The sequence below is a fragment of the Pongo pygmaeus genome, chromosome 19, assembly GCF_028885625.2.
Source record: "Pongo pygmaeus isolate AG05252 chromosome 19, NHGRI_mPonPyg2-v2.0_pri, whole genome shotgun sequence".
Taxonomy (NCBI): domain Eukaryota; kingdom Metazoa; phylum Chordata; class Mammalia; order Primates; family Hominidae; genus Pongo; species Pongo pygmaeus.
In genome coordinates this window covers 80,903,807-80,917,894 of record NC_072392.2, presented here as the reverse complement: position 1 = coordinate 80,917,894, position 14,088 = coordinate 80,903,807, and the positions used below count along the sequence as shown (strand labels likewise).

General features: G+C 56.0%; 1 protein-coding gene across 1 annotated transcript in view; it reads right to left on the bottom strand.

The window, feature by feature from the left end:
* Positions 1–14,088, bottom strand: part of MRC2 (mannose receptor C type 2) — a 64,657-nt gene that overhangs the window by 9,842 nt on the left and 40,727 nt on the right. The window contains exons 7-20 of the mRNA XM_063655880.1: positions 11,871–12,059; positions 11,556–11,710; positions 9,593–9,700; positions 7,861–7,976; positions 7,234–7,382; positions 6,280–6,497; positions 5,122–5,264; positions 3,866–3,968; positions 3,460–3,598; positions 3,315–3,350; positions 2,808–2,968; positions 2,639–2,706; positions 1,837–1,937; positions 1,396–1,538 (exon numbers count right to left, since the gene is read on the bottom strand). Of these exons, the coding sequence (XP_063511950.1) occupies positions 1,396–1,538; positions 1,837–1,937; positions 2,639–2,706; positions 2,808–2,968; positions 3,315–3,350; positions 3,460–3,598; positions 3,866–3,968; positions 5,122–5,264; positions 6,280–6,497; positions 7,234–7,382; positions 7,861–7,976; positions 9,593–9,700; positions 11,556–11,710; positions 11,871–12,059 (1,829 nt within the window). The remainder of the gene's footprint in view (positions 1–1,395; positions 1,539–1,836; positions 1,938–2,638; positions 2,707–2,807; positions 2,969–3,314; positions 3,351–3,459; positions 3,599–3,865; positions 3,969–5,121; positions 5,265–6,279; positions 6,498–7,233; positions 7,383–7,860; positions 7,977–9,592; positions 9,701–11,555; positions 11,711–11,870; positions 12,060–14,088) is intronic.

Sequence of the window (14,088 nt, the reverse complement as noted above, 5' to 3'; positions counted from 1 at the left end):
CAGGGGATCCTCCCACTTCCTACCTCCTGGGTAGCTGGGACTACAGGTGTGCACCATCACACCTGGTTAATTTTTCTATTTTTTGTAGACAAGGGGTCTCTCCATGTTGCCCAGACTGGTCTCGAACTCCTGGGCTCAAGTCATCCTCCTGCCTCAGCCTCCCAAAGTGCTGGGATTATAGGTGTGAGCCACCTCTCCCAGACAATTAATCACTTTTGAGTGAGCACAAAAAAATGTTTTCATATCACCAGTTAAAAAAAAAAAAAAAAGTTTTTTTTTGTTGTTGTTTTTTTTGTTTGTTTGTTTATTTTTTTGAGACGGAGTTTTGCTTTTGTTGCCCAGGCTGGAGTGTAATGGCACAATCTTGACTCACCGCAACTTCCGCCTCCAGGGTTCAAGCAATTCTCCTGCCTCATCCTCCCGAGTAGCTGGGATTACAGGCATGTGCCACCACACTCGGCTAATTTTGTATTTTTAGTAGAGATGGGGTTTCTCCATGTTGGCCAGGCTGGTCTCGAACTCCTGATCTCAGGTGATTCACCCACCTCAGCCTCCCAAAGTGCTGGGATTACAGGCGTGACCCACCACGCCCAGCCAAAAAAAATGTTTTAAACTTAAAAGTATTTAAAAATCTTTAGCTAATGGTTTATACACTTTTGGTTTTATACATATTTTACTATATATAATATTAGTCATATTAGTACAGAAGTAGGTTTTATTTACACACACATGTTATACATATATAAGTTAAATGTACACACGCATAGTTTGGTTATGTAAGCTCAATATTTTGTTTTACTAATAGGAGTTCATTATCAAAATCTTTGGCAATCAGGCCGGGCGCAGTGGCTCACATCTGTAATCCCAGCACTTTAGGAGGCCAAGGCAGGTGATCACCTGCATTCAGGTGTTCGAGACTAGCCTGGCCAACATGGTGAAACCCCATCTCTACTAAAAATACAAAAATTAGCCAGGCGTGGTGGCAGGTGCCTGTAATCCCAGCTACTCGGGAGGCTGAGGCAGGAGAATTGGTTGAATCCGGGAGGCAGAGGTTGCAGTGAGCCGAGATCGCGCCACTGCACTCCAGCCTGGGTGACAAGAGTGAAACTCCTTCTCAAAAAGAAAAAAAAAATCTTTGGCAATCACTGATCTAGAAAACTCACCAAATTATTTGGACAACCTTGCTTCCCGGAGGACTGGAAGGTGCTACTACACTGAGTCATTTTCCAAGGAGTCTGGCCCTGGTACTGGGGCCAGGTGAAAGAGAAGTTGGTGGGTACAGGCAAGAGGCCATGAGTTTGGTGCTGCCAAAAGGCCAGGACTCCTGAGGCTCAGCCTTTTCCTGTTCACGTCCTGTCCCCTGACTCCCTTGGGTGCCCCCTTGCCACCTCCTACCTTGTTGAGGAACTGGATCCAGCCAGAGGGGCAGCCCCCCAGGGCTGTAGTTGGCAGGTCTGGGGGCTGCGTTTCTTTGGTGATGTTGCTGCGCTTGCAGATGTAGGGCAAGGCTGTCAGGCACCTCTGGTCCCCCCAGTCCTCTGCGGAAAGGGGAGGGGAGGGCAGTCACCCTCAGGGCAGAGCAGGGCAGGACATGGCTGGCAGCACACTCAGCCTCATGCCCTGAGAGGAGGCTGGGCAGAGGCTCAGGGCCTGTGTCCAGCTCCGAACTCAAGTCTTCTGGACCATGGAGACAGGCCCACCCCTCGCTGAGTCTAGCCTTTATTGGGTTGTGGGAACAAAGAGAATGAGAAGAGACTGATGACATCTGCCCAGGCTCGCCCAACATCAACCCCTCTGCACAGCTGACTGCGCACTCTGCCCCCAGCTTGCCCTCACCTCGGCTGGCTGTCATGTACACGCACTTCTTGTCCTTGCCGACAGGCCGAGGTTTGCCTGGTGCCCAGGAGATGAAGTTTATAATGGAACCATCTGTCCATCTGCAATGGCATGGAGCAGAGGTAACTCCAGCACCAGCCTCGGGCTGGGCCTCCACTGGATGCAGCAATGAAGGCTGCAAGAATGGGGGCAGGGAAGGGCCCAGGTTCTGGGGTTTAGTGGCTGTAGGCTGAGGAGTGGGGCTACTAAGCTCAGGGCAGTCAGAGACTCAAGGACCTGGTGCCTCTAGATAAGGCCCCAGCTGTCCCTGGACACTTGCTGCTCCAGAAAAGAAGCCTGAGGACTCCAGGGCAGGAAGCCCAAGGGCAAAGACAAGCTCAAATTCTGATTCCCAGGTGCTCCTGGTCCTCCCTGCCTCAAGCCCCCCCAGTGCATGGTAAGTAGGCACCAAATACAAAGAGGCCCCCGGATCATCATATGTTCTGCCCACTTCCCAAGAGGGTCTTAGTCCTGATGAATGACACCAGACATAACAGGAGCTGCCATTATTTAGTAACTGATGGGCTGGATGCTGCGTAAGAACTTCACATATGTTATTTCTAATCTTCACAAAAATCTTACCAGGCAGGCCTCATATTCCCATTTTCAGATGAGAAAACCAAGGCCCAGAAAGGTGAAGTCGCTTGCTCAAGGCCACACAGCCAGCAAGGGGCAGGGCTGGATTTAAATGCAAGTCTGTCTCTGTGCTCCGTGTGTGGACAGCCAGCCCCCTTCCACATCTGCTGCCTGCCTGGGTTCCTACCTGAAGCGCCCATCGCTCTCAGACGTGTGCAGGCCGATCCACCAGTGCTGCTCCTGGGCCCGGGAGAACTGGAGAAGCCAGGCGGGCAGGTGTGGGTAGGCAGCCCCCTGCCCTCATCCCGGGCCTGCCCTCCCCCAGCCTGCAGCCCCCTGCTCCATCCAATGCCCACCTTCTGCAGGTTGTGGCCCAGGAAGTCTAGCTCCTCCTGGCTGTGCACGGAGGTCAGCTCGGCCTGGAACCACGTGCAGATGCGCTGCGCCTGCGCCCACGTGGAGTGGTGCTCAAAGAACTTGTACTCGGCCTCCTGGAAGCGCAGCCATTCCCGTCGGCCTGCAGGAGCAGCGCGGGCGTGGGAGCGGCGGCCAGGCCGAGGTTGCACGCCAGGCCCCGGAGGCGGGCGCGGCAGGGCCGGGGCAGAGCCAGGCGGCAGGAGGCGAGCCTGCAGGCACACCGGACCCAAGCAGGCACCGCGCCAGGCCCCAGGCCCCAGGCTTGCCTCGCCTCCCAGACGGAAGCAAACGGGGCTGCGGCTGCCTCCATCCGAGCCAACCCCGTCCCCCTTCTCTCGACCGGAACTCCTCATCCCCTCCGTTTCATTCAGGCCTCTCGGGCCTTACCGCAGAGTTGACGCCCCCTCCCACGCGATGGGTAGCGGGATGGGCTGGGGGGGCCTCACCTTGAGGGCTGTCGTCGGGCTCCCGCACATCCGTACCTAGAGGGACAAGGACAAAGACGTTGTGGGGAAAGGAGACCCTCCCTGGAATTCCTGGCCCCGCCACCCTTCGCTCCATCCCGCGTCCCCCAGCGCCACTCCAGCCAACCTCTGGGGATCTTGCAGATCCAGTCCAGCTGTGTGTCGCACTGCATGGCCACCCACTGCAGGGAGGCCAGGTCCAGCACCGCACAGCCCCGGATGTCGTCGTCGTCGTGCCGGCTCCGGTCGAAATTGTGGTAAGAGAACTGGAGGAGGCGGGTGGAGGGAAGAGAAACGTGAGGCGCAAGGTGCAGGCCGCCCCCATGCCCAGAATAGGTGAACAAGAGGCCTGGCCTGAGCTGGGAATTCTCACCCGGGGCCGGGTGACCCCTCTCGGACCTGCTTTCCGGAAGCCGGCTCCGACCAGGGACCCGGCCCCCAAGAAAACCCGCCCACCTCCAGGCCCCGCCTCAAACAGGCCCCGCCCACCAAGCTCCCCTCCTCACTGTCCCAAGTACCCCAGGCCCGCTCACCCCTACGCCGTCGCTCCAGCGCCAACTCTGACCCCCTCTGGGATCCCGACGGTTCAGGCCGATCCAGAACCAGTGCTGCTCGTGAATCTCGGGTTCTGATTCACTTCAGCACAACCCAGGAGTGGGGACGGAAGAGATGGGAAGTGAGAGGGGCAGGGACCCAAACGTGCCCCCCCGTCCCTTGCAGCTGCGACCGGGGCAGCCCCCAAGGCCTGGGGCCTCTCCATCTGGGGTTCACATTGACCCATCGATACACCGTTGAGGTCACTTCGGTAAAGTTCTCCCCCCAGACAGAGCTGGAGAGAGCTGGACTAAGCTGTCCACTCAAGGGGCAGTGGCCCCTCCCCTTCGTTTGGGTTCCTTTTGGGTGGGGGTGCCCTGACCAGCAAGTTTGTGTAGGCTTTTACTTTACGGAGTTTAGGAAGTTCAGATGAGGAGGTGGCAGGGATCTACAGCTCTGGAGTTAAATAAACCTGGATTCAAGTATCCGTTCACCCATGAACTTGGGCAAATAACCTCTCTATCAACCCACAAGGGTCAGGGGTTAACAGCTACTCCATAGGGTTGTCGGGAGGCTTGAGTGAGGACTATATGTTTAGTACAGTGCCTGGTACGTGGTGAGAAGTGATGACCATGAGCTATTGTAATTATGAGTCAAATAATGTAATCTCAATGTTTGCTGAGAGGAGAGATCCCTTCAATTAAGCTATCAGGAAGCCTGGATCCGTCTGGATTTTCCCAGTGCTAGGGGATTCCAGGTGCTGATGCTCAGAGCCCAGGACAGAGGTGGTGGTTCAGAGGGATACCCATGGGCAAATCCTCACAGCTGTGGCCTTTCTCCTCCTATCTCTCAGGAAAAACTGTTGATTGAGGAGTGTGGGTCATTGTGGGATGGTGTAAGGTGAGGGGAAACACTTGCCAGGACCAGCGTGTGGGAGATTTTGCAATGGGGTGGGGGGTACATATGTAAGTTTGTGGGTCTGTTGGAACATTGCTGGGGGGATGATGGTGAGCAATACACAGTCTCCTATGAGTGCATGGATCACACCAGCGTGTTCTTCCAAGACGCCAGGGCACCATGGCTACTTGAGTGAGGACAAGATGGTCCTGGCACCAGCAGCAGGTGCAGGCCTCCCTGGGGTCACCCACATTCTGCCATCCCCGCCCTCACCCAACAAAACCAAGGGTCTGTCGGCCATGCCTGCTCCTACATGTGTGCAGGTGCCCTCCTACCACGCCTCAGCCCAGCTCAGTACCCGAAGATCTTGTTGAGCATGTTGGCCACAAAGTGCTCCTCCTCGTAGCTGGCCAGGCTCAGCAGCTGGGCCCCCAGCTCCTGGCAGGCCCCCTGGGCCTGGACCCAGCTCTTCTTGTCCTGCAGCCGCTCTGAGCTGAACACCTGCAGGGGCAGAGTCCAGCTGTCTAAGCTGTCCCCACTGGCCTACCCCTCAGGGGGCACCTACTGCCTTTCCTACCATGGCAGAGGAGGGGGCTGGAGCCTTACTGGACAGGGGGCTCAGGCTAGCTAAGGACAATCCTGTTCATCTGCAGATGATGTCCGGGGAGGGGAGCTGGCACAGTCACCTCCTGGAGAGTGCCCCTGAGCCCCATCCCCTGACCAGCAGGGAGATCTGGGCTCTAATCCCAGCAGAGCCACAGCTTAACGTGGGTAAGTCCCTTCTTCTCCCTAGACTTCAGTTTCTGTGCATAATAAAAGACTTTGGACTCTGCCAGTGGCTCCCAAACCTAGCGTGGTTAAAAATACAGATTACCAGGCCCAATCCAGACCTAATGAATCTAAATCTCCATTGTGACAGCCTAGATTTTTATTTTTATTTATTTATTTATTTTTGAGGCAGAGTCTTGCTCTGTCACCCAGGCTGGAGTGCAGTGGCGCGATCTCGGCTCACTGCAAGCTCCGCCTCCTGGGTTCATGCCATTCTCCTGCCTCAGCCTCCTGAGTAGCTGGGACAACAGGTGCCCACCACCACGCCTGGCTAATTTTTTGTATTTTAGTAGAGACGGGGTTTCACCATGTTAGCCAGGATGGTCTCAATCTCCTGACCTCGTGATCCACCCGCCTCAGCCTCCCAAAGTGCTGGGATTACAGGTGTGAGGCACCGCGCCCGGCCAAGATTTTATTTTTATCAGGTTCCCCAAGCAACTCTGAAGAACATCTAGGCTGGCCCCAACATTTGGGAACCTCTGAAATCAATGATCTGTGGTTCCCTCAATTCCTCAAATGATTATTGAGCACCAGGCCTCCAGATTCCATGGACAAGTCTCACCAGAAATCACCCGTCTGCAGCCTGGTGTGTCTCTGGATTGTGGCTGGTCCCACTGGGACCTCCACCCAAACTGTCTCTTTGCTCCTGTCCTCCCCCTGCCCCCAACCTGCCCACAGGCTGCCCTACCTTATAGCAATACCGGAGTTTGGGGTCCGAGGCCCAGCCCTGGGGACAGGAGCCAGTGAGGCTGGGCGTGGGATCTGGCCCAGGTAGCTCCGGCGTCACTGGAGTGCCCAGGCTCTGCCGGCAGATGTAGCGGGCCCGGAACGAGGTACAGTTCTTCACCTCCCACAGCCCCATGGCACTGCCAGTGGCCAGGGCCACGCAGCCCCCACGGCTGTACCCTGAAGGAGAGGGAAGGGAGACCCAGGCTCTGAGAAGGATTCATAGTCCAGTCCTCTCTCACATCCCAGCAGGGAACCAGCATGGCCCTCACACTGGGAACCAGCTTGGCCACCTCTTCAGAGACATGCTCTCTGGGGCTGGAGCCAGGAGGAAGAAGGGAATAGAGGCAGAGCCCTGGCTCTAGGTTCACCCACTGTAAGGGCTCAGGCGAGCTGCTTAACCTCACTGAGCCTGCTTCATCATCTACCTCATCAGGTTATTGAAAGGGTTAGAAAGATAGTGAATGTGAAATGGTAATAATAGTAATAACAAGCACTTGTATTGCGCTCAGTATTCTAAACACATTTTTTAAATGAGTCCAGATAGAGAAGAGATTATTTGTTTCTTTTTTGTGAGCTCAGATAGAGAAGTCATCTAGACACTTTACACACATTAACTCTTTACACATATTAGCACTTTACACATATTTAAGACTCATGTCATCCCTGTGAGGAAAGGATCATTATTCCCATTGGACAGATGAGAAAACTGAGACTCAGAGGATGCACAGCTAATAGATGGCAGAGTCAGGATCGGAGCCAGGCAGTTTGGTTTCAGAGCTTGTGCTCATAGCCACTACACCACAGTGCACCAATGATCTGTTTATGGGGAAGCCCTGGGGCTCGGTGCCGGCAGGGCCAGTCCACCCCCGCCTCCCTCCTCGCTTCACCAAGGCAAGTCAAAGAAGGGGCTCACCAGGCTGGTCCCGGTTCCAGTGGGTGTACATGACTTCATCCCCACTGAGCCAGCGGAAGGAGCCGGTGCTGTTGAGGTCCTGCAGGGCCGTCCAGAAGTACTCGCCCTCCCAGTTGTAGATGAGGCTGCTAACGAAGGCCTGCTCGAACCTTCAGGAGACGGACTGGTCAGGGCAGGGATCTTCCCGCTTCCCAATCCCCCAGCCACAGGCCAGACGCCCTACCGCGGGAGCTCAGGTGCTGCCCCCGACCGATAACTTGCTCAAGAAAGCAGGGACCCCTGGGAGCCCTGCAGCTGATTTATGGAACCCTCAGCTGCCCCTTCTACTCTCTGCACCCCTTGCCTTGCTGAGAAGAAAGTAGAGAAAATCAGACACAACCAAGGCCTCTCTTTCTCAAGTATCCAGCCTGCACCTGTGCCTGCCCGGGCCCTGCCCTACACTGGGGTCACTTAACAAGTGAGAGTCATTCTTCTGACAAGATTTTAAAATGCCCTGGAGCCTACTGAGGTTCAAAGGACTCCAGGTCCCTCTGGGCATGATGGCAGGATGCTACCGCATTTGCTGGAGGGACCACATTAGGCCCAGACATGGGCAAGGGCTAGTCAGGGCACCCGCCCCTGCTGTACCTGTTGGTGATGGTGACCAGCTGAGAGCCATGGTCGGTGCACAGGCGCCGGGCCTCACTGTAGGTCACTTGGTCCTCTCCCAGCCAGTAGCAGGATGGGCTGTGCCATGTCCAACCCTGGCTCAAGAGTGGACAGAAGAGGGGTGTCTGTAGGGAGGATGACTCTCCACCCTCACCCATAAATCCTGCGGTGGGAGATGCCATCAGGGACATCACTGAATGTGCTCAGGACGGAGGGGACTGGTTTGAGTCCTGGGCTGTGTTCTGCACCTCGTTTCTCCACACTCCCCCTCCACCATCACCCACAGCTGTGGAAGCTGGGGTGGAGGCCCAGCCCCAGCGTGGCTGATCGGCAGGCTGCCAGCAACCGGCCAGTGACCTGGCTCAGGAAGATGAATGGCCCTTCAGGCTCCTCTCTTGGGCATTTAAACCAAGAGACACAGTGGGGAAATTACTGTTGGCTGGGAAACCACAGCTAAAAGCTGGGGAGAGCTGCCAGGACGGAGAGGGGATGGGCAGTCCTCAGGGGCCTGGCAAAGCTGGAGTTGGCGCAGGATGCTCCTGGCCCAGGGATGGCAGGAGGGGCTCAGAGACAAGACCCTGGCAGGCGAGGCTGGCAGGAGCCAAGGCAGAAGAGAAGCAGATGTGGTATGTGTGGTGGGGGCCTCATCTGCTGGCAGGGGCTGTGCTAAGACCCCTGGTGATCCTGGGCTGTTAACCATGGACCCTCAACACTCCCCACAAAAATTCCAGGCTGGCCTTGGTGCCAGAGAAGTTGGTAAATTCTCTCTACTCCTCCCTTCACCTCTTCGCAGCCATGACACAGCCCCTGGGCCAGGCACTGTCCTTGCCAGTCCACAGACTCCGCGGCTGGGCTCTGCTCTCCCCGCTGCTTCCTCCCCCATGGGGCCATGCCTGTTAGTGTTTCCTGCTCATTTTCTGGGGGAGGCTTTGGGGTCCAGGTGGGTGTGGTAGGGGCTTAATCCAAAGGAAAACAGAGTGAGGAGCCAGCCTGGCTGCAAGGGGCTGCTGGGAGGGGCCAAGGGCCAAGCAGTGTCTTTTAGAAGCAAGCTCCCTGCACCCATCACAGCATTTGCACCCCTGCTCCACTTCCTGGAGGAGGGAGAGGGTCTGTCACCTCCTCACACCCTCAGTCACTCACCCCCTACTCACTTATACAGCTTTCATTCCTTGACCCCCCCCCACCAACCTCCCTGAACATCCTCTAGAAGCCCACTGGGGCTGGGAACACGAGGGGGAAGGTGCAGCCCCACCCTGAGTGGCCTCACTCCTCCAGGGGAGACAGACCAGCACACGCCCTGTGTCAGACGGCAGAGGAGGGGGAAGGCAGGACTGGGGGTGCACAGGGGCCACACTTCACTTCGGCAGCCACTGCTCGACATGACTAGGCTGGACTCTGAGGGGGCACTCGGGGGTAGACCAGCCCCCACCTCCCTGTTCTCTGCTGTCTCGAGGAAGTGGCTTCCCCCATGGGGAGGGACTCAGGACTGGGCTGGGGGTGGGGAGCTCTGCTTCCTCCCAACAGCGCCCACCCGTCCCATCCCATCCAGTATCACTCCTTCAAGAAAGGAGCAGTTTAGAGAGGTCAGGGAAGGGGCTGCCAGCGAGAGGGCAATGCCATGCGAGGCAGCAGGAGTTCATCCACTCCTCCCTCCCCTGGTAGCCCCTCTGACTGGTGGCCCCACTCAGGGCAGCTCCAGAAACACCCTCACCTTCCGGCAGCCATGGTCCTCCTCGGCGGCCCCCTGGCTCAGCTGGCCTGCCTTCTTGCAGATGGATGGCAAGGACTGGTTACAGGGACTGTCATTCCAGCGGCCTTCCTAGGGACACAGGGTGAGGAAGAATCTCAACCCCCACCTCTCCATAAATTTCCCAAATCCTTCTTGGAATCTGGTTCCTAGAGCTGGCCCTGTCTCTGACTTGCTGTGTGATTCTGACATCTCTGTGTCCCAGCTGTGCAATGGGGAAAGCAGGATGAACCCATAAGCCTCACAGGGTGGATGAGAGCACAAATAGTTCACGTGCAAACGCCTTGAAACTTAACAAGCATTGTCTAAATGGGAAAGGCGTCCTGGCCCGGCGCAGTGGCTCACACCTGTAATCCCAGCATTTTGGGAGGCCGAGGTGGGTGGATCACTTGAGGTCAGGAGTTCAAGACCAGCCTGGCCAACATGGTGAAACCCCAACTCTACTGAAAATACAAAAAGTTAGCCAGTCGTGGTGGCGCATGCCTGTAATCCCAGCTACTTGGGAGGCTCAGGCAGGAGAATCGCTTGAACCTAGGAGGCAGAGGTTCCAGTGAGCCAAGATCGTGCCATTGCACTCCAGCCTGGGCGACAGAGTGAAACTCCGTCTCAAAGAAAAAAAAAAAAAGGAAAGGCATCCTTTTACATTATTGTAACTGATGGCAGGATAGACAGCTTGGATTCCCGAGGCATCTAGCTAGTGCCTGCAGGGCCAGAGTGAGCAGAGGCCAGTGTGCCCAGACCAGAATTTCAGCTGATGAAGCTGAGGAGCAATTTAGGCCTCGGCCCCTGCTTCTGTCTTCGCCCTCCCCAGTATCCACAGGCCCCCAGCCAGCAGTATATCTGCCTCTAAGCTCCATCCTGAGGGCAGGCATGTCTGTGTATCCTAGCACCCAGAAAAATGCCTGGCACATGGTAGATACTCAATACATAATTGTTTTAAAATTCTTAAATAGCATCCCCTAAGGCAAATGACTGCCACTACAGTCCCCAGCATTGTTTGCAGTATGTGACAGCAGAACATCCTGTCTGTCCCTAGGAAGGGTGGTCTGTGTCCCTATGGCTTTCTCCTTTTTATTTTATTTTATTTTTTTGAGACAGGGTCTTGCTCTGTCACCCAGGCTAGAGTGCAGTGGTGCAATCTCAGCTCACTGCAGCCTCCGCCTTCCAGGTTCAAGCGATTCTCTTGCCTCAGCCTCTCGAGTAGCTGGGATTACAGGCATCTGCCACCATGCCTGGCTAATTTTTGTATTTTTAGTAGAGATGGGGTTTCACCATGTTGGCCAGGCTGGTCTCGAACTCCTGACCTCAAGTGATCCGCCTGCCTCAGCCTCCCAACGTGCTGGGATTATAGGCATGAGCCACCACACTCAGCTGGCTTTGTCCCTTTTTAAAGGGTCTTTCATCTCTGCTTGAAGCCCTCCATCAATTCCTTCACTTACACCACATCTAAGCCCAAACCATGGCAAATTGTCATAAAACCCAACAATCTCTTGAGATGACAGGACCCTGGACTGGGTAGAGCACTGGAGGCGAGGACTGGCAGAGTGCAGCCCTGCTTGCAAAGTATCTGCACATAATGTGGGTTCTGATGCCACCTTCTGGCAGGGAAGGGCAGCTGGGAGGGGACCAAGAATGCACCAAGAATGCCTAAGGTTTCACGAGAATTAACTCCTCTCATCTCCCCAGTGACCCTCTAGTAACTTGCCCAAGGTGACTTGGCTAGTTGGAGGTGGAGGTGGAGGTGGAATTCAAGCCCCGGCAGTCTCTCATGTGGAAGGGAAGGCATTGGTGGGGAAGAGGGGGACTGCTGAGAGGTAAGAGGTTCCAGGCAGGTTCTGATAGTAACTAGGATGTCCTTCAGCTGGGGTGGCACCTGGAGGTTGGGGGTGTATTTTGTGGCCCTGTGATAGGGAGAGGGAGATCTCACCGGGCCCCAGATGGTGACACAGTCCTCCAGACTGTCCCGGAAGTTGTTGGGCTCAAAGGGGTGCCAGTGGGTGAAGCTCACAAGGCTCCCGTCAGACCACTCAAAATTCATCTGCAGTTTCAAATCGTTGAGGCCGATCCACAGCTCCTCCACCTCTGGGGGTGCAGCAGGAGAGGAGGGGAGAGAAAACATTGACAGGTCAGCCTCAGCCACCAGTAGGGAGGAAAGAACATTCTCTGAGGCTTCTGGACAGGATGGGTGGGGCAGTGGGAGGCCCTGCCCTCCACCCAGACACGTGGGCGGGCAGCTCCTCACCTTGCTTGATCTGCTTGGTGATGAATTCCAGCTCTGCCATGCTGTGGATGCTGACCAGGTCGCCACCGCCCCGTAGACATGCCTTCTTGGACTCCTGCCAGCTGCGCTTCTCCGCCTGCAGGCGGTAGCAGTGGCCCTGGAAGGGCTGCCAGCTCGGCTCGCACTCCACCTTCACATTGGCCCACCTGTCTGCAGAGACCCATGAGGCTGCTGCTCAGGGACTGAGCCGCCCAGTCTGGGCACCAACCCACTGGGCTGACGTCAACACAGGCGAGGCCTCCAAGTCACCTTCTCTCCAAACTCTCCCAGATCAATCCCGGTCCCCACCACAGCTCTTGGAAATGCTAAAAAAAAAATAAAACTTTACAGGGCTGCTGGAGCCCCGGGGCACAGACCTAAGTTGTGGTGGCAGATTCCACCCAGGACAGAACAGTTCCTCTGGCTGTGGCTCTCAGAATACGATGGGTGGGCCAGGCATGGTGGCTCAGGCCTGTAATCCCAGCACTTTGGAAGGCTAAGGCTGGAGGATTGCTTGAGCCCAGTAGTTCAAGAACAGACTGGGCAACAAAGGGAAGATCCCATCTCTATAAAAAATAAAAAATTAGCCAGGCATGGTGATGTGCGCCTGTGGTCCCGCTACTCAGGAGGCTGAGGTGGGAGGATCACTTGACCCGGGGAGGTCAAGGCTGCAGTGAGCCATGATTGCACCACTGCACTCCAGCCTGGGCGACACAGCAAGACCTTATCTCAATCAATGCATCAATCAATCAATCAATAAACAATGGGTAGAAAGTCAGGACAAACCAGCCCCATAAGCCTCAGTTTCTCCCTCTGTAAATGGGGTTTCCTGCTATGAGATTCAAGCTTGGCTTATGGCCACCCTGCCTAGTAAATGGAACCACTGTTATTCTCTCAAATAACATTTATGGAGCACCCACTCTGTGCAGGTCTGGGCAGCCCAGGAGTGAGAAAATTGGGAAACGGGACCTTGAGCCACTAATGGGGCCCAGGCAGGCCCACCAGGAATCCGAGGTCTTGGTGGGTGGGCAGCCGAGAACATTAGGAGGTGCTCAAAGTCACTACAGATCGGCCCCATCCCCCAGCTAGGACTCCTTCTCCCCTCCTAACCCTGAACCCCAGGGCTGAGAAATCCACCCGTCCCAGGCCCTCCCTTGCCCCGACTTCCGTGCCTTTCAGGTTCACCTTCTAGGGGTTGGGGTCCGAGGGCAGCTGAGGCAAACAAGCCCTTACTTGGTCTTGGCAAGAGAAAACAGGACTTCACCAAACCACCCACAGTGTCAGGCTCGGGCAGGATTCTGCCTAGCCGGGCAGGAAAGCGCCCTCCCACTAGAACACGGCCTCAGACTGGGATTCCAGTGGTCCAGCCACACCTGCTCCTGGAGACCCGGCAAAGCTGGGCGGGCTGAGAGCCCGATTGGGCTCGCTCTCTGGCTCAGGACCTGTCAATCATCTCTTGTTAGCCAATGAGCTAAGACCTGAAGCTGCCGCCCCAGACAAGCGGATTTTAGTGGCTGCTGAGACCCGAGGGGCCTCAAGGACCGGAAGGGAGCTTGGGAAATGTGGATGCTTTGGGGACACGACGGCACCTGCCTTCGAAATGACAGGACTTAAGTGATGAGACCGGGAAAGCAGAGCCCGCCTAGAATATGCCTCGTGCAGAGAGATATGGGCTGGGCAGAGGGGCAGAAATCCGAGGCCTTAGATCTGTCTGCAGGTCTGGGAAGACCCAGAGGACAGAGGACTTGGTGAGGGGCCACAGATAAGCTAGGCATGCCCACACCCGGGCCTCCCAGCGGGCCCCTTCCTTCAGAAAGCTGTTTCTGGGAGGGCTAGACTAGGGCCCAAGGCTCTCTCCAGCTAGAGGTGGGGGTGCCCTAGATCGGGCTGCTGACGTTTCAAGCTTCTGCTCCTGGCCCCTTAGGGAATGGGAGATAAAGCAGTGGTCAACAGTTCTGAATCAGGCCGGAGCCGTGGCTCACGCCTGTAATTCCAGAACTTTGAGAGGCCGAGGCGGGTGAATCACTTGAACACAGGAGTTCGAGACCAGCCTGGGCAACATGGTGAAACCCCATCTCTAAAAATAAAAAAAATTAGGCAGGCGTGGTGGCACACTCATGCCTATAATCCCAGCTACTCGGGAGGCTGGGGCATGAGAATCGCTTGAACCTGGGGATGAGAATTGCTTGAACCCGGGAGG